Source organism: Pongo pygmaeus, chromosome 5 (genome assembly GCF_028885625.2).
Source record: "Pongo pygmaeus isolate AG05252 chromosome 5, NHGRI_mPonPyg2-v2.0_pri, whole genome shotgun sequence".
Classification (NCBI taxonomy): domain Eukaryota; kingdom Metazoa; phylum Chordata; class Mammalia; order Primates; family Hominidae; genus Pongo; species Pongo pygmaeus.
In genome coordinates this window covers 35997104-36022135 of record NC_072378.2, presented here as the reverse complement: position 1 = coordinate 36022135, position 25032 = coordinate 35997104, and the positions used below count along the sequence as shown (strand labels likewise).

General features: G+C 39.7%; 1 protein-coding gene across 3 annotated transcripts in view; it reads left to right on the top strand.

The window, feature by feature from the left end:
- FKBP5 (FKBP prolyl isomerase 5) overlaps positions 1–25032 on the top strand; it is a 111995-nt gene that overhangs the window by 36816 nt on the left and 50147 nt on the right. For 2 of the 3 annotated variants that reach the window (XM_054490673.2, XM_054490675.2), the window contains exons 2-3: positions 5936–6059; positions 11576–11720. In XM_054490673.2, the coding sequence (XP_054346648.1) occupies positions 5955–6059; positions 11576–11720 (250 nt within the window). In that variant the 5' untranslated portion in view covers positions 5936–5954. Of the gene's footprint in view, positions 1–1917; positions 2042–5935; positions 6060–11575; positions 11721–25032 lie in introns of those variants that run through there. The other variant, XM_063666162.1, reaches the window with a different exon arrangement.

Sequence of the window (25032 nt, the reverse complement as noted above, 5' to 3'; positions counted from 1 at the left end):
GTTTTTCCATGTTGGCCAGGCTTGTCTCGAACTCCTGACCTCAAGTCATCTGGCCACTTTGGCCTCCCAAAGTGCTAGGATTACAGGCTTAAGCCACCTCACCTGACCACTAAATTCTTTTAAAAATCCCTTGAGCACACTAAATGATATATTGAACATAGCTGATGACCAAATGGTGATGTAAAAATTCCATCAGGCCAGGTGTGGTGGCTCACTCTTATAATCCTAGCACTTTGAGAGGACAAAATGGGAGGATCACTTGAGCCCAGGATCACTTCAAGACCAGCCTGGGCAACATAGTGAGACCCTGTCTCTTCTGAAAAAAAAAAAAAAAAATTAGGTGTGGTGGCACATGTCTATAGTCTGAACTACTAGGGCAGCTGAAGGGGAGGATTGCTTGAGCCTAGGAATTCAAGGCTGCAGTGAGCTATGATGGTACCACTGCACTCCAGCCTGGGCAACAGAGCAAGACCCTGTCTCTTAAGAGACAATAAGAAATAAATAAAAATTCCATCAAAGAATTTCTCTTAGGGTATAAAGCCAGAGACAAAGATGAAAAACGGGAGAAATGTCCAGTGGTTCTCAACCATGTCTGACTGCACATTAGGATCATCTAACATGGTTTTTGAAAACACCATTACCCTGGCCCCACCACAGACCAATTAAATCCAGACCCTCTGGGCTGGAGTCCAGGCATCAGTAGCTTTTTTAAGCTCCTCAGGTGATTCTGTTGTTTGGCCCACGTTTAGAAAAAGACTTAAGAAACCTGAAGGATAAAACCAAAATGTCCAAAGTCTATCTAGTAATACCTCTAGAAGTAGAGGACAGAGACATCCAAGGAAAAGAAATAATGCTAGAGAATTTTTCTGGAGATTCCACAAAGACTTGTCTTCAGCAGTTAAGGGCCAGAATATCAAGGCCCCTGCAGGAATTAAGGAAAGAAGACAAGTACCTTGACATATCCTTGCGATGGGTCTGAACTCCAAAAATAAGGATTATTAAGTCTTCCAGAGAAGAAAAGATGGGAGCCGCAGTGTGCACTCTGGAGGGAAAGAAACCTACCTGGCCTAACTGATCCAAACACAGTTTCTGCTTTTTCCCCCAGATGCCGCTCTCCAGTGCATTCCCCTAGCTCACTCCTGCTTTCTGGGGCTGACCCCAGACCTAGAGCTTCTCCAGGCTCCCCTGGGAAGAGCTGCTCTTAACAGTTGGTGTTTGGGAGGCCACCTTCTCTTCTTTGCTCTCTCCCTCGGTCTGACCTCATCTGCTGTGTAGTGTTCAGAAATTCCCCCAAAGTTCTGGTTCAGTTAGAAAGACTTCTTGTTTTCCACCTCAGAGTTTTGCAGATTTTAAAAACTTTTTCTTGTCATCCCAGCATCTTCCTGGGGAGAGAAAGTTGATGACTTAGTCCTGTCGTTCAACCTTTTTGAGGCCAAATAGGGTAAAATCATAGTAAGGGGAATAATACTGTATTCAGGTTCATCCTTTAGTATATAATGGTAACATTTGGATAGTCTAATATTTTCTGGGTGTTTTTGTTTGTTTTAATATAATCCTTTGCTTTCTGCTTACTTGAAAACAGTAATTTATCCAACTCAGCACTCAGAGTCAGGGGAAGTGTGGTCTGTTAGCTTTGTTTTCTTCAGTAATTATTTGTACTGAGAAGAAAACTAAGTTTACCAAAGAAATATCTTTCTGAAAACTCTCCTGTTAGTAGCATAATCTGAGGCAAGACACTGATATTTTAACAAAGAGAACAATACAGTAATTTACATAATATACATAGGGAATTGGTAGATAATGGCTTTAAAATGACTTCTCATTTTGGGGACCTGATAGTTTAGTTATGTTAATTGAAGTTTTTAGTACACTGTTGATGAAATATTAAGTGTATTCTCATTTTTCTGTTATGTCTCAGGTGTTTGCTGACTAGCACTTTGGAGAGTGTATGCTTATCTGCCATGTCCATAACAGAACGAACTGTGTGTTCCCTTTCTGATGCACTGGGTAGCAATTTTCCACCTTTGGACAGTTCAGCACAGTAAGCTTTATCATAGATTAATATCCATAGCTACATAGTGATTTTAAATCCAGAATAAACCTAGGGTGAGGGAAAGAAGAGAAGTCTCTCTTATAAAAACGGTGAAACTGTCTCAATGTGTCATTACAGTTTTTAGGAATTGTCTGTCCTTACTGTCTTTTTTATATAACATTCAATCAAGGAAAACGTTTTATTTGTTTTGTTAGCTTACAAAAACCTATACTCCTAATGACTTAACTGGAATTAAGGGGAAATACTTGGAAAATTCAGTTTATTTCTTTATTCTTCCAGCTTTATCTGCTTTTGAAAGTTCAAAAGTTTGTTTACTTGTTGTTTTTATCTTTGTGTTTTAATTATTCATAGTACTTCTCTTCATATGGACTCAGTACTACTGACAAGAGCCATCCTCTGAGATTACTAAGATGACTTGCGTCCCTTGAAGTGCTGGAGCCAAAACATGAAGAGCTAATTCCTTTATCAAATGAGATTTAGAAAGCTAGTAAATCAGCTTATACAGGTTGCCTGTTTACTTGAATTTAAACAAGCCATTGTTTTCAAAATAGCAAAGTGAGAACTAAAAGAAAATGTTTCTTTTTTTTCTCTCTTTTTTTTGAGACAGAGTCTTGATCTGTCGCTCAGGCTGGAGTGCAGTGGCATGACCTCGGCTCACTGCAACTTCTGCCTCCCAGGTTCAAACGATTCTTGTGCCTCAGCCACCCGAGTAGCTGGGATTACAGGCGTGTGCCGCCACGCCTGGCTAATTTTTGTATTTTTAGTAGAGACGGGGTTTCATCATGTTGGCCAGGCTGGTTTCAAACTCCTGGCCTCAAATGATCCCACCCGCCTCAGCCTCCCAAAGTGTTGAGATTACAGGCGTGAGCCACTGTGCCCAGCCTGAAAACATTTCTTCATTGACAGTATTTTCATTTAAAAATTTAGCTGAACTCCAAATGATGAACATTCAAAAGAAAGCATTGTCTTTGGATGATTTGAAAGCAAGTGGCAGATATTATGACACCTCACCCCTAAATACTACAGCATGTGTCTCCTATGAACAAGGATATTACTCTACATAAAACCATAATACTATATCACATTCCAAAAGGCTAACATATAGTAATAATAAGCTAATATGCAGTCTCCTTTTCCAAGTTCTTATAATATTTTGTCCCCTAATCCAGGATCCAGCCAAGGATCACTGATTACACTTGGTTGTCATATCTCTATAGTCTCCTTTAATCTGGAACAGACCTCCCATCTCTCCCTCTCTCTCCTTCTCTCTCTTTTTTTTATCTTTTAAGAGATGGGGTCTCACCCTTCGGCCCAGGCTGGAGTACAGTGGCATGATCACAGTTCACTGCAGTCTCAAACTCCTGAGCTCAGTCAATAGTCCTTCCATCTCAGCCACCTGAGTAGTTGGGACTACAGGTGCACACCACCTTTTTGGTTCTTTATGTCGTTAACATTTTTCAGGAGTCTAGGCCAATGGTCTTGTAGAATGCTCCACAATCTGTTTTTGTCTTTTCTTCTTGATTAGTTTCAGGTTAAACATTTTTGATAGGGATAGCACATAGGTGATAGCTCATCTATATTACATCACTACATCATATTAGGAGACAGAGTAATAGCAGTTTTTTTCATTATTGGTGATGCAGAGTTTGGTTATGATGCAGATCACTTGTTAAAGTGTTATCAGTCAGATTGTTTTATTTGAAAGGTCCTTTTTCTTTTTTAATAATAAGTAATCTGTGGGGCACTTTCCCAATAACCTCTCAGCTGGTGGTTTTAATTTGTTCAATGCTTTACACCCAGAGATCTATTGATGGATGTCAGCATCTCTGTGAATCCCCAGGAAATTTTTTTGTGTGCATATATTTTCCCAGGCATACAGTCCAGGACCCTCCAAATATTTAAGAGATCTTTTCCCTCTGTAAAAAGGTGCCTTTTACAAGTTTCTGTGCATCACAGAAGCATGTTATAAGCAGTGGGTTTCTAGAAGCTGGGAACCAATCCATTCTTCTGATTTTCCTGATTATCTAGCTTGCCTCATGTAGACCTAGGTACATAATTTTTGTTGTTTGTTTGAGAACGATTGTTCTGGCCTTTCGCTTATCCTGAGCCAAACATTTGGATCTTTTATGTTTGGTATAAAGTGTACTAGAAACTAAAGCAGAGAGACTTAGCCCCTGGTTTTTGGTGTTCTCATTTGAAGATTTTAGGGCACAACAATTGGATTTGTGTCTTTATTGAACTGAATAGTGGTCATTTGGAAATGAGTTAAAACACTACAATATATGTTTTAGTTGTCTAATTATAGTTTTATCAATAAGACATTTTCTGCAAGTGCAGAAAGACTCTTTGTAGACAAGAAGGCTCAGGAGATGAGTTTAGGGGGCCTTAAGTTTGTTATTAGCCTAATGTGTAATAGCTGTAGGAGTGATTCCTTCTTGATTTTCCCTGCCCAAACAGGGAGCAGTGTGGAATTCATCATGGCAGTGGTTAGGTGTGTTTTGTTTAGCCTATGATTAGCCTGTTGGTTACATTGGCTTGCCTTGCATGAAAAAATGTCTGTCAGGTGACCACCAATAACAGTAAGAGCTAACATTTGAATAGTATACCTTAGAAATACACATTATACCACTTCATCCAGAAGATTATCTGTGAAAACAGATATTTTTATTCTAATTACATAGGTAAGGAAAAAAGTCTTAGAGAAGTTAAGGTAACCAACATCAAACAGCTTGTAAGGAGCAGAGGAAGAACCCCCCAAATTTCATTACAAATTCCTTGCACTTTTTGTCTTACTATTCTCAAAGGTAGAGGCATTCTAGGGAATCTAAATATGAACAAAGCGTGGACCTTGCTCTGAAAGATCTTTTAAACCTAACAGGCGCATAGTCTTAGAAATCTCTTACAGACAGCAAATCGAGAGAAGAGCTAAGGAAGTACATAAAAGGGCAAAATGGCCTACAAATAGAGGGTCAAGGTTGGTATGACAGAAGTAGCGTTTGAGAGAGGTGGATGTTTTGGAAACAAGAAAGGGAGTGACCAGAAGAATGACTATGGGAAAGCACTGGGTTTGTTGTAGAGGTGGAATTGGCCTAGTTTGGCTGGAGCATGAGCTGCATGAAAGAAAGTAAAATAAAATAATGGCAGCTAGAACTCAAAGATAGATTAGGGCCAGATTGTGAAGGGCCTTGAATGTCACATGGAAGAACATTCTGTAGGTATTTTGGGCAGGAGATGAAAACTGACCCTACAGAAGGCCCAATAATGATGATAAATGGTTAAACATGTTTAAGTTACCAATCTATGCCAATCTTTTAAGAAATGTTATCTCATTGCTGCCTCACTGTAACTATGAATAGTGTACTGTGTCCATTTTGCAGATGAAAAACGAAGGCTCAGCAAGATCAAGGAAATTGGAAATGTCAGGAGCTGCAGCTAGGACCCAGACTTGGGTCTGTCAGATTCTAAAGCCTGTTCTGTGTCTCACTGTGATTGATATATTGTCAGTTCTTTTATTAAGAACTGATAAGGTCTTAACCCTCTGTCAAGAGTATGGCTATAGAAAAAGGATGTTTTCAAAGTTGTGAAGGGACTGCTTTTCACCATGTTATGTTAAGGAATGTAATCACTACCCAACTTGACTTGTACTGTTCTCTGTTTTGAGACCAGAGCTAGATGGGAAATTGAAGAATTGGATGATGTTTTATTTACATGCCTGATGACATCAATACGTGCTCATAGCAAATGCCTTTGTTTTCGTTTTCAGTATCTAAGCTTACTGGCCCTAAGTAAATCTTAGGTTAGGTAGAGCTCAGTTCCCAGGGGCATTCAAGATTCATAAAGAAGTGATATTTTTCCCAGCTAAAATATTTTTCTTCTTACCAGGTTCTCTACTTAAAAGACAATGACTACTGATGAAGGTGCCAAGAACAATGGAGAAAGCCCCACAGCCACTGTTGCTGAGCAGGGAGAGGATATTACCTCCAAAAAAGACAGGGGAGTATTAAAGGTGAGGCCACAAAGCTGAGTGACATACAAGGAAACCTGCTATCTGGAAAGATTGTTTATAACATCTCTTTCTGAGGGGGGCTGGGGTGGATAATGTTTATTGAGGGTTACTAAGTGCCAGACACTAGAGCTAGATTCTCATTTTGTCTTCATAATTTCAAGGTTTTTTTTAAGAGTTGAGTCTCGTTATGTTGCCCAGGCTGGTCTTGAGCTCCTGGGTTCAAGTTATCTTCCCATCTCAGCTTCCTGAGTAGCTGGGATTTTCTTTTTAAATTAATTAATTAAATTTTTGAGAGAGGGCATCTCATTATGTTGGTCAGGCAAGTCTTGAAATCCTGGCCTCAAGTGATCCTCCCACCTCAGCCTTCTGAGTAGCTGGGATTATAGGCACGAGCCACTGTGCCCAGCTAGAGATTTTAATTTTTAATCCCAGATTATAGATGTTGAAATTGAGACTGGGCTAGGTAAATTAACTTGCCTAATATCATATATCTTAGTAATGCAGATTTACCTGGGGTTCAGGTCCAAGTTGTATCTCACTCTAAAGGGCTATGTTTCCCTATTCTCAGAGTATACAAATAGGTTACTATTTTAATGTATCCTTTTAGTACACTAAAGCTAGCTAATGACAATTTTAAAGACTTTTTAAGGAAAGGAAAGCTAACTTGAAAAATTCAAAGGGGTTTTATTTTATTTTATTTTATTTTGAGACAGAGTCTCCCTCTGTCGCCTGGGCTGGAGTGCAGTGGCGTGATCTCAGCTCACTGCAACCTCCGCCTCCTGGGTTCAAGCAGTTCTCCTGCCTCAGCCTCCCGAGTAGCTGAGATTACAGGTGCCTGCTACCATGCCTGGCTAATTTTTGTAGAGACAGGGTTTCACCATGTTGGCCAGGCTGGTCTTGAACTCCTGACCTCAGGTGATCCGCCTGCCTTGGCCTCCCAAAGTGTTGGGATTACAGGTGTGAGCCACCGTGCCCAGCCCAGAGGGGTTTATTTTTATATATAAATATTGTTCCTGTGTACAGTGAAGATATCTTTTGAGATTTCCTCAGAAAATATATCTTACTTTTGAATTAGCTTTCCTACTTATTAAAGCACTATACAGTCATTCACCATATAATGACATTTCAGTCACTGACAGACTGCACCTTCAGCGGTGGTCCCATAAGATTATAATGGGGCTGAAAAGTTCCTATGGCCTAGTGGTGTCATAGCTGTTGTAACATGGGTAGTACAGTGTATTATGTGTTTGTGGTGATGTGGGTGTAAACAAACCTACTGCACTGTAGTCACAGTTATGTATAGTACATAATACTTGATAATAAATGTTTATATTACTGGTTTATGTGTTTACTATACTTTCTATCATTATTTTAGAGTGTGCTTCTACTTATTTTTTAAAAAGTTAACTGTAAAACACCCTTGGCTGAGTGTGGTGGCTCATGCCTGTAATCCCAGCACACTGGGAGGCCAAGGCAAGAGGATCACTTGAGGCCAGGAGTTCAAGACCAGCCTGGGCAACATAGTAAGACCCCTATCTGTAGAAAAAAATTTAAAAAAATTAGCCAGGCATAGTGGCATGTACCTGTAGTCTCTACTACTCAGGAGACTGAGGCAGGAGGATCATGTAAGCCTGGGAGTTCCAAGCTGCAGTGAACTATGATCATACCACTGCATTCTAGCCTGGGTGAGAGAGTGAGATCCTGTCTCAAAAACAAATGAACAAACAAAAAGCAGCCTTGGGCAGGTCCTTCAGGAGGTATTCAAGAAGAAGGCATTGTTACTATAGGAGACAGCAGCTCCATGCATGTTATTCTCCTGAAGACCTTCCAGTGGGACAAGATGTGGAGGTGGAAGACAATGATATTGATGAGCCTGACCCTCTGTAGGCCTAGGTTTATGTATGTGTTTGTGTCTTAGTTTTAAACAAAAAAAAGTTTAAAAAATAAAAGAAAAAATTTAAAAAATAGAAAAATGCTTATAGAATAAGGATATAAAGAAAGAAAATATTTTTGTACAGCTGTACAGTGTTTGTGTTCTAAGTGTCATTACAAGAGTCAAAGCTAAAAAAAATCAAGTTTACACAGTAAAAATGTTACAGTAAGCTAAGATTGATTTATTATTAAAGAAAGAAAAAAAATTTTAAATAAACGTAGTCTAGGTGTCCAGTGTTTATAAAGTCTACGATAGTGTATGGTAATATCCTAGGCCTTCACGTTCACTCACTTCTCACTTGCTGACTCATCCAGAACAACTTCCAGTCCTGCAAGTTCCATTCATGGTAAGTGTTCTGTATAGGTGTACAATTTTTTTCTTGTATACCTTTTATTACTGTACCTTTTTCTATGTTGAGATATGTTTAGATACACAAATACCACTGTTTTACAATTGCCTGCAGTATTCAGTGCAGTAACACAATGTACATGTTTGTAGCCTTGGAGCAGTAGGCCAAACCACCTAACGTGGGTGTGTACAAGTAGGCCAGGCCATCTAGGTTTGTGTAAGTACACTTTGCGATGTTCACATAAGGATGAAATCACCTAAGAACACATTTCTCAGAACATATCCCTGTCCTTAAGCAATGCATGACTGTGTGTGTTTCTTCACTCTATAGTTAATCATTTTCACATGCATTTCTTTTGTTTTGTTTCTTACAACAATGTGGTGAGACAATCAGAGCATCTCTTGATTCTTCCATCTTATAAGTGAATAAACTGAATCTCAGAAAGGTTAAGTGGCTTTAGTCACATTAAATAGTTATTTATCCTACACCATTGTTAACACATATAAGTTTTGTTTTTCCTGAAAAGATTATCTGATGCATTCTGAATATTACCAGGATGCTGAGTTTTAATATCTCTTGTGCCAGCAGTAGCAAGTAAGAATTTTTGTTTTGTATAACTTTGCTTATGTGAAAGCCTTCTGTGCCTGGATCTCTTCTGAATATATATGAATTGCTGTTATGTGCTAAGTCAAATTTTGGAGACTTGCAGCTATAGAATAAGGGCTTTATGCTATAGATTTACATTCTATTGTCTTCTTTTAGAAGGCTTCTCAACCTTGTAGCTATAGTTACTCATCCTAAATTCCAGGAAGCTTCTAGAGACAGTGGAGACTTTGCAGGCTGTCCTCAGCATCTCCCTGCCTCTGTTTACGACTTACCCTTTCATCTTTTCAGAGTGCCCACGCCCAGAGAACATGATCCCCAACTTGCCTCAGACCCTGTTTTGTTCTAGGGAGTAAATCTAATTGCAAGATTTTTAGGCTTATTAAGAAACATTTGAGATTTGAAGCCCTTTAAATTATATCATTTGTCATTGTCTAGAGCCTCGGACTTCACCATGAGGCTTTTGGTTAAGATTTAAATAGGTCTAGTAACTGTGCAAGCTAGGGCAATTTAGTTAACCTCTCTGTGATTGATTTCCTGTTTGTAAAATTAGAATAATAATGCCATCAACCTCATAGAGTTATTAGGATTAGGTGAAGCACTTAGCATAGTGCCTGTCCTATAGTAATCTATCTTATTAACTGTTACGTATTTTAAAAAAAAGAACCAATGCTGGCTTGGAAATTCAGTAACTATCTGAGGAAGATAAAAGTTGGATTTATATTTTAAAAACGAATAGAACCTAGATTGTGTTCTTAAGGCAACTCTAGATTTAGGCATAAATTCATCTTGCTAGGGAAGCCTGAAGTGATACCATAGTACCACTTGCTGGTGTGGATGGCTCTCTGACTCTCTGGTAGCCATTCATCCCAAATGCCCAGTTACTGTTTATAGTCCTAGAAATGCAGATTCCTTCCACGTGAGGCTTACAGTTGAGCATAGCCTCCTAAATACCACATGCAGTTCATGAACATGAGCACTTGTAGAATATTGTGTAATATCTTTTAGATTAATGTTTTGAAACTATTTTTTTTCTTTTGAAGTCTTAGAAGGGCAGTAATGTTTCTTTGCCTTTAAAGAATATTTGGGGCTGGGTGCAGTAGCTCATACCTGTAATCCCAGCACTTTAGGAGGCTGGGGTGGGAGAATCACTTGAACTCAGGAGTTCCAAACCAGCCTGGGCAACGTAGCAAGATCTCATCTCTACTAAAAATAAAAAAATTAGCCAGGCGTGGTGGCGTGTGCCTGTAGTCTCTGCTACTTAGGAGGCTGAGGTGGGATGATCACTTGAGCTGGGTGATAGAGGCTACAGTGAGCTATGATTGTGCCACCGCATGCACTCTAGCCTGGGGGAAAGATCAAGACCCTGTCTCAAAAAATAAAATAAAGATGTTTGGGCGTTTGAGTTAAGAAAGCTGTGGAATTTAAGTTCACAGTGTTTATGTGATATTTATGTTAGGCGGAGGGTATACTTGTAAAAAAAGAATTTAGGAGCAAATAATCGAATTATTTAAATAAAACTCAAAGCAAACTCCTTCCCCAAAAAGATGTTCATCAGATGTTAGCTACCATCCTCTGTTATCTACCAAAAATGATTAATTTGGCATAGATGATTAACAAATTACACCATCACACACCTGGATTTGATTTTCTTTTCCCAGAACTGACCAACTACATTAGCAGCTTGCTCTGCCAAGAACAAAATAAATACACTGGATTTTACAATAGCTAAATACTTTACTAGAAAACAAGTTATTCAGTATCATATCAAGCAGTGCAATGATACTCATGTTTTTTACAGATAGACTATGTTTCAAATAATAGGAAATGTAACCTGTTTTACCAGGAAATTGGGCTTTCTGAAAATAAACAAGCAGAATCTAGTCAGAAGCTAATGTTTTTAGCAAAGGAGGGAAATAAAATTAAACCTTTGAAGCTTTGCTTAAGCTTCTTTTTGAATATTTTTAAAAGTCCACCATTCTTTCTGGTCTAAGTCAGTGTGTATATGGACTAGCTCACAAGTCTGTGTTAGAGAGTTTAGTGTTGGGCGCGGTGGCTCATGCTTGTAATCCCAGCACTTTGGGAGGCTGAGGCGGGTGGATCACGAAGTCAGGAGTTCAAGACCAGCCTGGCCAACGTGGTGAAACCCCATCTCTACTAAAAATACAAAAATTAGCTGAGCATGGAGGCGCGTGCCTGTAATCCCAGCTACTCGGGAGGCTGAGGCAGGAGAATTGCTTGAACCTGGGAGGCAGAGGTTGCAGTGAGCCAAGATCGCGCCATTGCACTCCAGCCTGGGCGACAGGGCGAGACTCCGTCTCAAAAAAAAAAAGAGAGAGTTTAGTGTCAAAATATAGGGCATTAAACCAATGAACAGGATTTATTGGTTAATTCTTTGAAGGCATAAATACTGTGATTAGCAATAAAAGTAGATATAACATAAAAGGTTGGTAAAGGACAGTTTTCTAACAATGAGTTATTGTGAGGAATGAAGGGAGGCATTAGAAAGAATGGATAATAGTATATTTGCATATCTGCCTGGATGTCTTGGGATGGACTGTGTGACCTTTTTATTCTCTGATTACAAGTAAAAAGTTTCACCTCCTTTTTCTTAATGTTTGTCTTTTCTAGATTGTCAAAAGAGTGGGGAATGGTGAGGAAACGCCGATGATTGGAGACAAAGTTTATGTCCATTACAAAGGAAAATTGTCAAATGGAAAGAAGTTTGATTCCAGTCATGATAGAAATGAACCATTTGTCTTTAGTCTTGGCAAAGGTAAGAGGGTATTGTTTTGAGTTGTGTTTTACTAAGCTTTATTACTATTTGTAATATATAGGAGCAGAGGATTCTATCCCTTCTAAAAGTAAAGATATTTTAGAGTAGTAGTACTCAAAGAATGGTCTGAGAATCCCTAGGACTCCCTGAGATCTTTTTAGGGTGTCCCAAATGTCATTTATTTTCATAACAATACTAAGATATTATTTGCCTTTTTACTGTATTGACATTTGCACTAATGGTACAAAAGCTGCAGTGGTAAAAAACTGCTGGTTCCTTAACACAAATCAAGGCAGTGGCAACCAGCTGTTTCAATAGTCATGGTATTTTCCACTGCCACTCCTTCACTATTTACATAAGGGAAAAAGCTAGTTTCATGTAAGAATCCTGATAAAGCAGTAAAAATTATTAGTTTCATTAAAACCCAATCCTTGAGTTTCACATCACTTTGATATTCTGTGACAGAAAGGGAAGCAAGTATTGAGCACTTCTGTACCCCAAAGTATGATGGTTGTCTCAAGGAAAAGTACTTGTGTTCTTGTTTTAGTTGAGATCTGAACTAACTGCATTTATTTCATGAAATACCATTTTTACTTGGAAGGGCAAATCTGATTATGCAGACTTGATTCAGTATTTGGCAGGTGTTTTTCTGAGAATGAATGGAGTAAGTCTTTCACTTCAAGGAAAAACAACTGACAATGTTTTTTGCCATTAAGTTTTCAAGTAAAAATTATGGTTTAGGAGAACTCTTATTTGCCACTGTGGGCTTATTTGCCACTGTGGGCTTGACAGCTTCCGAAGACTTTTCTGATGAGATTGGTGGGTATTAATGAATGTGGTTTTAAATATACAATGAAATGTGTCCACATTTGGAAGATCTGTATAACTAAGAACGAATATTTTCTCAGTGACCAATGCAAGATGTTACAAGATCATGTGTAAATAAACAATTCATTCAAAGTTAGACCAACAGATTTTAATGTAACAGTATGAAAAGTTCACTGATACACTTTCAGTTTCCACATTGTAATTGACTTTTATGAATCTTACAACTTGTACAGTTTTGATATAGTATCAGATAATTATATTCACAATTATCTAAAAGGTTGTTAAAGGGCTCCTACCCTTTTCAACTATCTATCTTTGTGGGTTTGGATTTTTTTGTCCATGTACTTCAACCAAAATTGGAACAGATGAATGCAGAAATAGATATGAGAATCTGGTTGTCTCGTATTACAAGTCAAACACATTTCTACATGTATAACATTCTAAAACAATGACACTCGTCTCACTAATTTTTTTTTGTTTTAGAAAATACAAAATATAAAAATACTTTGTGCAAAATTAAATTACTTATATTAACATGGGGTTATTCTAAAATGAATTATTAAATAACTACTTTTTTACTAAATATCAGTAGATATGTCAAATAAACAAAAGTTCTTTGGAGTCCTCAATTTTTAAGATGTTAAGGGGTCCTGAGGAAAAAAGGTTGAGAACTACTATTTTCAAGTATTAAGTATGATTTTTACTAATTTATTTTCAAATGACTTTTTTTTTTTTTTTGAGACAGGGTCTCGATCTGTCACCTGGGCCGGCTCACTGTAGCCTCGACCTCTCAGGCTCAAGTGATCCTCCCACCTCAGCCCCGCAAATAGCTGGAAATACAGGTGCATGCCACCATGTCTGGCTCGCTCTGTCGCCCAGGCTGGAGTGTAGTAGCACCATCTCGGCCCACTGCAGCCTCCACTTCCCAGGTTCAAGCGAGATTGTCTTGCCTAAGCCCCCCAAGTAGCTGGGACTACAGGCATGCACTACCACGCCTGGCTAATTTTCGTGTTTTTTGTAGAGATGGGGCTTTGCCATGTTGGCCAGGCTGGCCGTGAACTCTTGACCTCAAGTGATCCGCCCACCTCAGCCCCCCAAAACACCTGGGATTACAGGCATGAGCCACCGTGCCCAGCCTAATTTTTTTTTTTTTTTTTTTTTTTTAGAAACAGGGTTTCACCATGTTGCCCAGGCTAGTCTTGAACTCCTGGGCTCAAGCGATCTGCCCGCCTCAGCCTCCCAAAGTGCTAGGATTATAGGCATGAGCCACCACGCCTGGCCTCGAATGCTGTTAAATGTCTTTAGTTCATTTAATATTCTTTTTTAATCTTGTAGGAATAATAGCCCATACATCAAATTAAACTTTGTAGAACATGTGGCTTATTGGAAGTTGGTGGCTGAGTTACGTCTTTTATTCTTGTCTGCCACAGACAAGCAACTGTAGTTTGTTCCTAGATGAGGGAAAAAAGAAGTATTCCCCCTATTCACCACCATGGCTATGTGTGGACTTCATTCCCTTGTCCTTCAGCTCTGTATCTAGTTGAATTGCTAGCTAAGCATGGATTTGGAAAGGAAATATAGTAAGCAGGAACTGAGGAGTTACTTTCTGTCTCTTGCCACTCAGCCTTCCCTGCTTCCTGTATCATTTGTGTGCCTGGTGAATTCTGCTTCCCGTCCAGTTGTGCTCTTTCCAAGCTCCAGTTCTGGCCATGCCCCTGCTCCCTTCTCCTTTGGGTCTTTAGTAGGTTAATGGCTCATGAGATATTAATTTTTTGTTTGAATAAGATAGCAGTAAAAATCAAATACAGTCTTGTGGCAGATAATTATGACAGTTATTTTAGAATTTTGTTGTTGTTGATTTAGGGATATGAACCTCCAGGGCTGCCAGAATGGGTGTGGCATCATTATTTAGGTGACCTAAGAGTGACTGACCTTGTCAGACCCCCTTGTTCCTGCCACCTGCTAAATCCTTACTCTATCCTTAGAATTCCTGTCTTAAAGAAGTTGAGAGTTAAGATAACAGATCCTTTTAGCAATTATCTTGGTGAGCAGAATTAAGAATTGTTGAGAATTTATACTGCTATCTTCTCTACTGAGATTTTCTCAGTAAAACACTATGGTGAATGAGTTTCCTGGAATTTTAAGCAGAGTGAGAAGATTTTCTGAGTTTTTTTTTTTAAATACAAGTTGGGAGAAAAAAAGAGGCAACTTTCAGTTGACTTTGTACCTCTGACACACCTGTCTAGAGTCAGTGCAGTTTCATGGGAAAAGCTTCCAGCTGGGCGTTAGGAAGCCAGGGTTCCTGTCTTCCCTGTTCCTTGTGGTATGTTAACATGAGTAAGCCACTTAATCTTACCTGCTTCTGTAAAAAGAAGTCTGTAGAGAGCCTATGTGATTCCATTCTTGTTCCTTCTGTAAAGAATGCGGGAACAAAAACCATAAAAGACTAATACCAACACAAAGAGACCCTTAGAGGCCTGCTTAAGATGGTAATTGGAAATACTAGGATAGAGCAATATACCTCCGGTAAAACATCTATAACATAATGTATTTAGTTGCCTACAAAACAAGAAACATTGGTTAAGCAGTTTATAGTTTTGTGGGGGTTTTTTTCCTTTTTTTTTTTTTTTGAGATGGAATCTCACTCTGTAGCCCAAGCTGAAGTGCAGTGGCGTGATCTTGGCTCACTGCAACATCTGCCTCTGGGGCTCAAGTGATTCTCGTGCCTCAGCCTCCCCAATATCTGGGACTACAGGCACGCACCACCACGCTTGCCTAATTTTTTGTGTTTTAGTAGAGACAGGGTTTCACCATGTTGCCCAGGGTGGTCTCGAACTCTTGAACTCAGGTGATCCACCTGCCTTATCCTCCCAAAGTGCTGGGATTACAGGCATGAGCCACTGCGCCTGGACATAGTTTTATACTTATATTTTATAGCAGTAGGTAGTTTATCAAAATGAAGAAAATAATATAAATGGACAATAGCATAAATATTATTCATTGAACTCCATTGATCCCTTATATTGTACCTCTCCCAAGGGAATAAATAGAAATATTTCAATGGAAAGTCATCCTAATTTGGGGATTCTAGTATGACTTCAGTATTTAACATAGAACTATAAGAGCCTATCTGTAAAAATCCCATTGAAAAGATAAACATATCATCAAATATGTAAACAAATTCAAGCTATACCTACACTTGCTTTGTATATGTCTTTTGCTTTGTGTATGTCTGTTGCTTTTATCCTACCATCTTTTTTTCTTTTCTTTTTGAGACGGAGTTTTACTCTTGTTGCCCAAGCTGGAGTGCAATGGCATGATCTCAGGTCACTGTGACCTCCGCCTCCCAGGTTCAAGCAATTCTCCTGCCCCAGCCTCCCAAATAGCTGGGATTACAGGCACGTGCCACCACACCTGGCTAATTCTGTATTTTTAGTAGAGACGGAGTTTTGCCATGTTGGCCAGACTGGTTTTGAACTCCTGACCTCAGGTGATCCACCCGTTTTGGCCTCCCAACGTGCTGGGATTACAGGCGTGAGCTACCGCGCCTGGCCAGCCGTACCATCTTTTAAACTCTGTTCTTTACTTTCTTCATCTAAGGTTATGATAATCATATATACTACATATATTATATATGATTATATAAGTATATATTATTATGTTGAGGATTAAGATAATGTACACCATCGCCTAGCATTCAGCCTAACAAATGGTAAGCACTCAGATGTTGATTATTATTGTGGCAGTGTTAGGATTATTGACTGGTTTCATAATGGAATGGTAAAAGCTGTGTTATAACATCTTGGGTCCTGACTTCATCTGTTGACTATGCATGCATGCAAACCTTTGAAACAATGCTGAACCGTCTTGCTTAGCCCCAGGAAGTTGGGAAAGACAGAATCAATCTAAGGGAACTGATTATTACTACTGTGGAATATGTTACAGAAATTAGAGTGAAGAGGTGATGATTTCTCTAACTAGGTTTTCTTAACTAAATATTAGAGGTTGTGAATTATTAGAACTGGTCATAGCCCATTTAAAAAGAAGCTGAATTAAGAATGAGGATTTTCATACATACTTCTATAATAGGGGTTCTGTTCTTTTACCCTCCTCCCCCCAGCAAATATATTTTCACTAAAATGGAAGAGGGCAATAGATTTGGAGGATGAAAGAATTATTTCTACCCTGGTTTTTTTTTTTTTTTTTTGAGACAGAGTCTCGCTTTGTTGCCCAGGCTGGAGTGCAGTGGCGTGATCTCCGCTCACTGCAACCTCTGCCTCCCAGGTTCAAGTGATTCTCTTGCCTCAGCCTCCCGAGTAGCTGGGACTACAGGTGCATACCACCACGCCTGGCTAATTTTTGTATTTTTAGTAGAGATGGGGTTTCACCATGTTGGCCAGGATGGTCTTGATCTCCTGACCTCGTGATCCACCCACCTCGGCCTCCCAAAGTGGTGGGATTACAGGTGTGAGCCACCGCACCTGGCTTCAATCTTACTATTTTTTGGATTCTTTGTACAATTAGTATAATTTAGGTGACAATCATATTAACATTTGTGTTGAAGCCACTTTGCATGGTTTTTTTTATTGAGGTATTATTTACGTATAATAAAGTTTACCCTTTTAAGTATATAGTTTGATGAATTTTGATAATATTTCTGTAACTACCACCACAATCAAAATATAAAACAATTTTTTTACCCTAAAAAGTATTTTTATGTCCTTTTGCAGTCACTTTCCTTCCTGGACCCTGAGCCCCAGGCAGTCACTAACTTTGTTTCTGTTACTATAATTTTGCCTTTTGTAGAATTTCGTATAAATAGAATCTTGTATTATCTTTGGTGTTTGACTTCTTTCACTTAACATAATGACTTTGGGATTCATGCATGTTGAATTCCTGAGAAGTATTCCACAATTTGGGAATGCCACAGTTTGTTCACCCATTCAAAAATAGGACATTTGGTTGTTTGCAATTTGGAGCTATTCAGTTTTTCATATCCTTACTAACACTTAGTATTGTCGATCTTTCTAACTTTAGCCATTCTAGTAAGTATGAAGTAGTATCTCACCTTGGTTTTTGTTTGCATTTCCCTGATGATTAGTGATGATTGAGGGTCTCTCTTCTTGTGCCTAGTGGGCATTTGTATGTTTTCTTTTGTAAAGTGTCTGTTCAGATCTTCTGCCCATTTTAAAACATAAGTTGTTTGTCTTACTGAGTTGTACTTAAAAGGACAAGCACTTTGGCAAATACGGTCTCCCAGTCTATCTTGCCTTTTTATTTTCTTAATTGGTCTTTGGAAAAGTAAGTTTTTACTTCTGATGAAGTCAGCTTTATCAGTTTTTTCTTTTATGGTTTGGTTACCTACTGTTATTAACCATTTTTGGTTTGATGTGATTTTTTGTTTACTGTATTACAGACTAAGGTACAGAGAAGCTTAGTAAATTGCCCAAGGCTATACAGTAAGTGGCAGAGCCAGGATTCAAATCCAGGTAGTCTTTCTTAAGTTGTGTTAGATCTTAAGGTTTAAAACATAGCCCAAACCGGTACAGAAATGAAGTAGGTCCTGGTTAGCAGTATTTATCGCGTGCCTGATATACAGTAGAAATTTCTCTTTTTTTTTTTGAGATGGAGTCTCGCTCTCGCTCAGGCTGGAGTGCAGTGGCACAATCTCGGCTCACTGCAACCTCTGCCTCCCGGGTTCAAATGATTCTCCTGCCTCAGCCTCCTGAGTAGCTGGGATTACAGGCGTGCACCACCATGCTAGGCTAATTTTTATATTTTTAGTAGAGACGGGATTTCACCACGTTGGCCAGGATGGTCTCAATCTCCTGACCTCGTGATCCGCCTGCCTTGGCCTCCCAAAGTGCTGGTATTACAGGGGTAAGCCACTGCACCCAGCCACAGTAGACATTTCTTACCAGTAATGATATGTCATAGTTAGTAAGGTTTATCAAAAGCTTGTGTTCGCTCGCGTGCTCTCTCTCTCTCTCTCTTTCTTCCTCCTCCCTCGTTCTCTCTCTCTTTCTCTCCAGAGACTTGCTCTGTTATCGGGGCTGGAATGCAATGGCGCCATCATAACTCACTACAGCATTGAACTCCTAGGCTTCAGTGATCCTCCTGCCTCAGCCTCCCAGAGTGCTGGGATTACAAGCATGAGTCACTGCACTCAGCCAATATGTTCTTAATATCTGTTTACTTTTTTTTATATGCAGTTCAGGAGCATTCAGGAGATTTGTAAGGAAAGCTTTTAGGCTAAAATATTTAATTTTTCTAATTGTCCCCAAAAGTGTGAGCCAGAAAGGCAGCAAACTTTAAGAAAGTACTTACTTTGGTTTTTCCTGGTACTTTGCGATAGAGGAGGAATGCTTCCAATTTCCACTGCTGAGTGGGTATCAGGGAGGAGCTGATTTAGGCTGTGGAAAACTGAGCAAATTTCTCACTCCATTTAAATTCGATATTACATCATGCCTTTGTTCTTTTTTTGAGTACAATGTTGTGGTGCTATAGTTCTTTGCAAAGAGTAGTTAAAACATGACCCCTGCCTTCAAGTATGTAACAATTTAGTCTGGCAGAGTTGCTCCTTAAGGTTGTCCCAGGACAGATAATGCTACCATATCTGTTTTCTTTCCCTGTTTTTTGTCTTTTGTTTTTTGTTAATTATAAGCCATGAAGGTGGGGAGAGATTATCCTGTGATTAGTTCTCTTAGTAGTTACAGAAATGACAAAAATACAATGTAGCATAAGATATGAACACTTTAAAAGAGTCTTAAACATAAATTACTGTAATCTCAGCAGTTTGGGAGGCCAAGGCAGGAGGATCAGTTGAACCCAAGGCTTCAAGACCAGCCTGGACAACATGGTGAAACCCCATCTCTACAAAAAATACAAAAATTAGCCAGGCGTGGTGGTGCACGCCTATAGTCCCAGCTTCCTCAGGAGGCTGAGATGGGAGGATCACTGGAGCCCAGGAGGTCAAGGCTGCAGTGAGCTATGATCACACACCTTCACTCCAGCGTGGGTAACAGAGCGAGACGCTGATTCAAAACAAAATACATAAATTAATTTGTTTAATTCATGATTAGTTACTATTCATAGGGAGTAGGGATGATTATTAGAGCCCTTTTATAGCTATTTTAAAGTAAAACTAGGCCAGGCATGGTGGCTTATGCCTGTAATCCCGGCACTTTGGGAGGCCGAGGCGGGCAGATCACCTGGGTTTAGAAGTTCAAGACCAGCCTGGCCAACATAGTGAAACCCTGCCTCTACTACAAATACAAAAATTAGCCGGTGTGGTGGCACATGCCTGTAATCCCAGCTACTGGGGAGGCTGAGGCAAGAGAATCACTTGAGCCCTGGAGGTGGAGTTTGCAGTAAGCCGAGATTGTGCCATTGCACTCCAGCCTGGGCGACAGAGCGAGACTCCGTCTCAAAAAAACAAAAAACAAAAAACCTAAAATATATGAGGAAAAAGTATACAGGAAAAATAATTTGCTTTATTTAGTATAAAAAGAAGAAAGGATGTCTGTATTATCTATTATATGGGTTTTTCTTATTTTTAACATAAAAATTAGCAGAATATGCAAGTAGTTAAAATAGAGATCAGAAATTGGTACTAAGTCCTAGGAATCCCTCAAGGAAGGTGAAGCAGGAATGAATCAGATGCATTTTTATTACCTGAAGCTTATTAGTGATTAACCTTAAGTGTTTGTCAACTTTTATATTTTGAAAGGAAATCTTTTACAGTTAAAATATTTACCTTTCTTGTTCTCCTTTTCTACTCTCATATGAAAAAGTGTTTTTTTCTGTATGATATGGTGTAGCTTTCATCTTATAGTGTGTTCAAGATGCTCATATTCAAATGTAAATGTGCATTTAAAAGGTAGTGATTTTTCAACAAGGGTGCCAAGACCATTCAGTGGGAGAAAGAACAGTCTTTTCAACAAATGTTGTTGGAAAAGCTAGATATCCACATGTAAAAGAATGAAATTGGGTCCTTATCTTACACCATCTGCAAAAATTAACTCAAAATGGATCAAAGACCTAAACGCAAGACCTAAACCTATAAAACTCCCATAAGAATATGGAGGAAGGCTGGGCACAGTGGCTCACACCTGTAATGCCAGCACTTTGGGAGGCCGAGGTGGATGGATCAACTGAGGTTAGGAATTCAAGACCAGCCCTGACCAATATGGTGAAACCCCGTCTCTACTAAAAAAAAAAAAAAAAAAAAAAAAAAAATTAGCTGGGCATGGTGGCGCATGCCTGTAATCCCAGCTACTTGGGAGGCGGAGGCAGGAGAATCGCTTGAACCCGGGAAGCAGAGGTTGCAGTGAGCCAAGATCACACCATTGCACTCCAGCCTAGGCAACAAGAACGAAACTATGTCTCAAAAAAAAGAAAAAAGAAAAGATAAAGAATATGGAGGAAAGGCTTCAGACATTGGATTTTGCAGTGGTTTCTTGGCATGACATCAAAAGTACAGGCAACAAAAGTAAAACAATTAAACATAAATTACTGTACATCATAAATTAAACATAAATTAGAATACATCAAAATTAAAAACTTTTGTGCATCAAACAGTAACAGAATGAAAGGCAGCCTATGGAATGGGAGAAAAATGTTTGCAAATCTTACATCTGATAAGGGCTTAATACCCAGAATACATAAACAATTCCTATAACTCAACAAAAACAACAAAATAGCCCAGTTTAAAAATGGGTAAAGGACCAGTTGCAATGGCCATACCTGTAATCCCAGCATTTTGGGAGACCTAGGTGGGAGGATCACTTAGAGGCCAGGAGTTCAAGACTAGTCTGGGCAACATAGCGATACCCTGTCTCTAAAAACTTTTTAAAAACTGGGCAAAGGGCTTGAAATTTCTCCAAAGAAGATATAAAAATGGACAACAAGCATATGAAAAGATGTTCAACATCACTAATCATTAGGGAAATGCAAGTCAAAACCACAGTGAAGTATCACCCTCATACCAGTTAGAATGGATACTATTAAAAAAAGAGAAAACAAGAAGTGTTGATGAGGATGTAGAGAAATTGGAACCCTTATGCACTGTTGGTGGGAATGTAAAATAGTGCAGCTGCTGTGGAAAACGGTATGGAAGTTCCTCAAAAAATTAAAAATAGAGTTACCATGTTGATTTAGCAATTCTACTTGTGGGCATATAACCAACAGAATTGAAAGCAGGGTCTTGAAGAGATATTTGTACACTCATGTTTGTAGCAGCATTATTAACAGCAACCAAAAGGTGGAAGCAACTCAAGTGTCCTTCAGTAGATGAATAGATAAACAAAATGTGATATAAACGTACAGTGGAATATTTACGTTTTAAAGAAAAATTCTGGCAGATGCTACAACATGGACGAACCTTGAGGGCGTTATACTAAGTGAAGTAATCCAGTGACAAAAAGACAAGTACTGTCTGATTCCACTTATATGAGTTATCTATCTAGTCAAATTCACAAAAACAAAGTAGAATAGAAGTTGCCAAAGATTAGGGAAGGAGGAAATGTTTAATGGGTATAAAATTTTAGTTTTGCAAGACGAAAAAGTTCTGGAGATTGGTTGCACAACAATGTGAATATACTTAAAAATAGTGAACTGTGCACTTTAAAATAGCTAAGGTGGTAAATTCTTTTTTTTTTCCCCACAATTAAGCGTTTTTTTTTTTTAACTCAAGGAGAAAACATTATGTAGTCAGAATGCTCTGAAGTGGTCACTATAGTCTTTACTATAAATGAAAGTGTTAAGTGATTAAAATGTTGTATCTTAAAATATGTTATATAATTTTTTAAAACCAGAAAAAAGTTTAACATTACAGAAGGAAGAAAAAGTATAATGCATTGCTTTTATACTGGGCTGTGTATGCTTTTAAACTTTTTCACCTGCCTATAGTTACATACGTATAAAAAGCATTTAAATTTAGTAATAGCTATATTACACATTTGTATACATATATATTCTTGTTTTATATTTTATTACAAATGGAATAAGACTCCTGCAATTGATAAATTGTGTATAAGCTAGTAAAATTGAAGTCCAGATCAAGTGCAAGAATAAATTGACGTGGCCAGGCACGGTGGCTTATGCCTGTAATCCCAGCACTTTGGGAGGCCAAGGCGGGCAGATCACGAGGTCAGGAGATCGAGACCATCCTGGCTAACATGATGAAACTCCGTCTCTACTAAAAATACAAAAAATTAGCCAGGCGTGGTGGCTAGCGTCTGCAGTCCCAGCTACTCCGGAGGCTGAGGCAGGAGAATGGCGTTGAACCCAGGAGGCGGAGCTTGCGGTGAGCAGAGATGGTGCCACTGCACCCCAGCCTGGGCGGCAAAGCGAGACTCCGTCTCAAAAAAAAAAAAAAAAAAAAGAATAAATTGACATTATATATTCTTGGTGGGTTTTTTTTTTTTGAGACGGAGTCTCGCTCTGTCGCCCAGGCTGGAGTGCAGTGGCGCGATCTCGGCTCACTGCAAGCTCCGCCTACCGGGTTCACGCCATTCTCCTGCCTCAGCCTCCCAAGTAGCTGGGACTACAGGCGCCCATCACCACCCCTGGCTAATTTTTTGTATTTTTAGTAGAGACGGGGTTTCACCGTGTTAGCCAGCATGGTCTCAATCCTCTGACCTCGTGATCTGCCCGCCTCGGCCTCCCAAAGTGCTGGGATTACAGGCGTGAGCCACCGGCACCGGCCTATTCTTGGTGTATGTTACCTATGACTGAGGTCCTGAAGATGAAGAATCTTTAAAATGTTTATGCTTTCGGGGTTGGTCATGGTGGCTCACACCTGTAATCCCAGCACTTCGGTAGGCCAAGGTGGGCAGACCACTTGAGGTCAGGAGTTTGAGACCAGCCTGACCAACATGGTGAAACCCTGTCTCTACCAAAAAATACAAAAATTACCTAAGCGTAGTGGCACGTGCCTGTAATCCCAGCTACTTGGGAGTCTGAGGCTCGAGAATCGCTTGAACCCAGGAGGCAGAGGTTGCAATGAGCCAAGATGGTGCCACTGCACTCCAGCCTGGGCAACAAAGTGAGACCGTCTCAAAAAGAAGAAAATATTTACGCTTTTGGTCCAGTAATTCTACATCTAGGAATTTAACCTAAGGAAATGTGGTGTAGAAGCTTGCTTAACCTACTCCAGACTAATTGATGCTCTCCATTCTGTTTGCATATATACCGAGTGATACAACTGGTTTCCTGTTCTGTGGTGTGGTCCCACACACTGCTCCCGTCAGTGAGTGGGCCTTGTCAGTGCCCTGCAGCCACAGACCACTAGGAACACACCTATAGTTGAACACGTTGGTTCATTACTTGTGAGGGAGGATGCACACCATGTGAACTGTGGAGTATCTCAGTAAGAGTGTTAGAAGGAATATTTTATAAGACTTGGGCTTGTATTAGATGATTTTGGGGAGTTTAAGAAAGCAGAGCTTTCTCGATTTGATGCTGTTAGGATGTGGGGTGATGTATGTTTGGGTATCTTAATAAATCTTATTAGGACGTGGGCCAACTAGAGTAGAGTGAGACCAAAGCTAGAACTGGTAGAGAAGCAGCAGTCACTCATATTAGCCAGGAGAGGGGGATGTTTGGTATTTTGTAAAATGCTCAGTGACCTTGTTTTTTTCCTCTGGGCTTAGACAAAAAAAAATTTTTTTTTTTCTTTTTTGAAATGGGGCTGGGTGCTCACTGCAACCTCCACCTCCCAGGTTCAAGCAATTCTCCTGCCTCAGCCTCCCAAGTAGCTGGGATTACAGGCGTGAGCCACCGCGCCCAGCCAGACAAAATTTTGAAGTATTTTTGTTTTGTCTCACTTGAACACAGTCTCAGAGTGACCTTGTCTCGTGTTGATACTTTGCGAGATTGTTTATGTCCCACAGGAGAATAATATGGCCTCCCTATGATCCCTAGGCCAGCTTCAAACAGCACTGAGGTCCAGCTGTAAGTGTTCAAGCAGTTTCCAGATGTTGGGGAGGCTACTTTTTCTTTCTCAAACTCTTGTTAAGAATCAGTTGAAGCCAGGTGCCTGTAGTCTCAGCCACTCAGAAGCTGAGGTGGGAGGATCACTTGAGCCAGGAGTTTGAGTCCAGCCTGAGCAACATAGCAAGACCCTGTCTCTTAAAAAGGAAAAAAACTGGGCTGATGCAATGGCTCACACCTGTAATCCCAGCACTTTGGAAAGCTGAAGCAGGAGTATCACTTGAGGCTAGGAGTTCAAGACCAACCTGGGCAATGTAGCAAGACTCCATATCTACAGAAAATCATGGTGGTATTCACCTGTAGTCCTAGCTACTAGGGAGACAGAGGCAGGAGGTTATCTTGAGCCCAGGAGTTCAAGACCAGCCTGGGCAACATGGTGAGGCTCTGTCTACAGAAAAAAAAAAAAAAAAGAAGAAGAAGAAGAAAATTAGCCCAATGTGGTGGTACATGTCTGTGGTCCCAGCTACTTGGGAGGCTAAGGTGGGAGGAC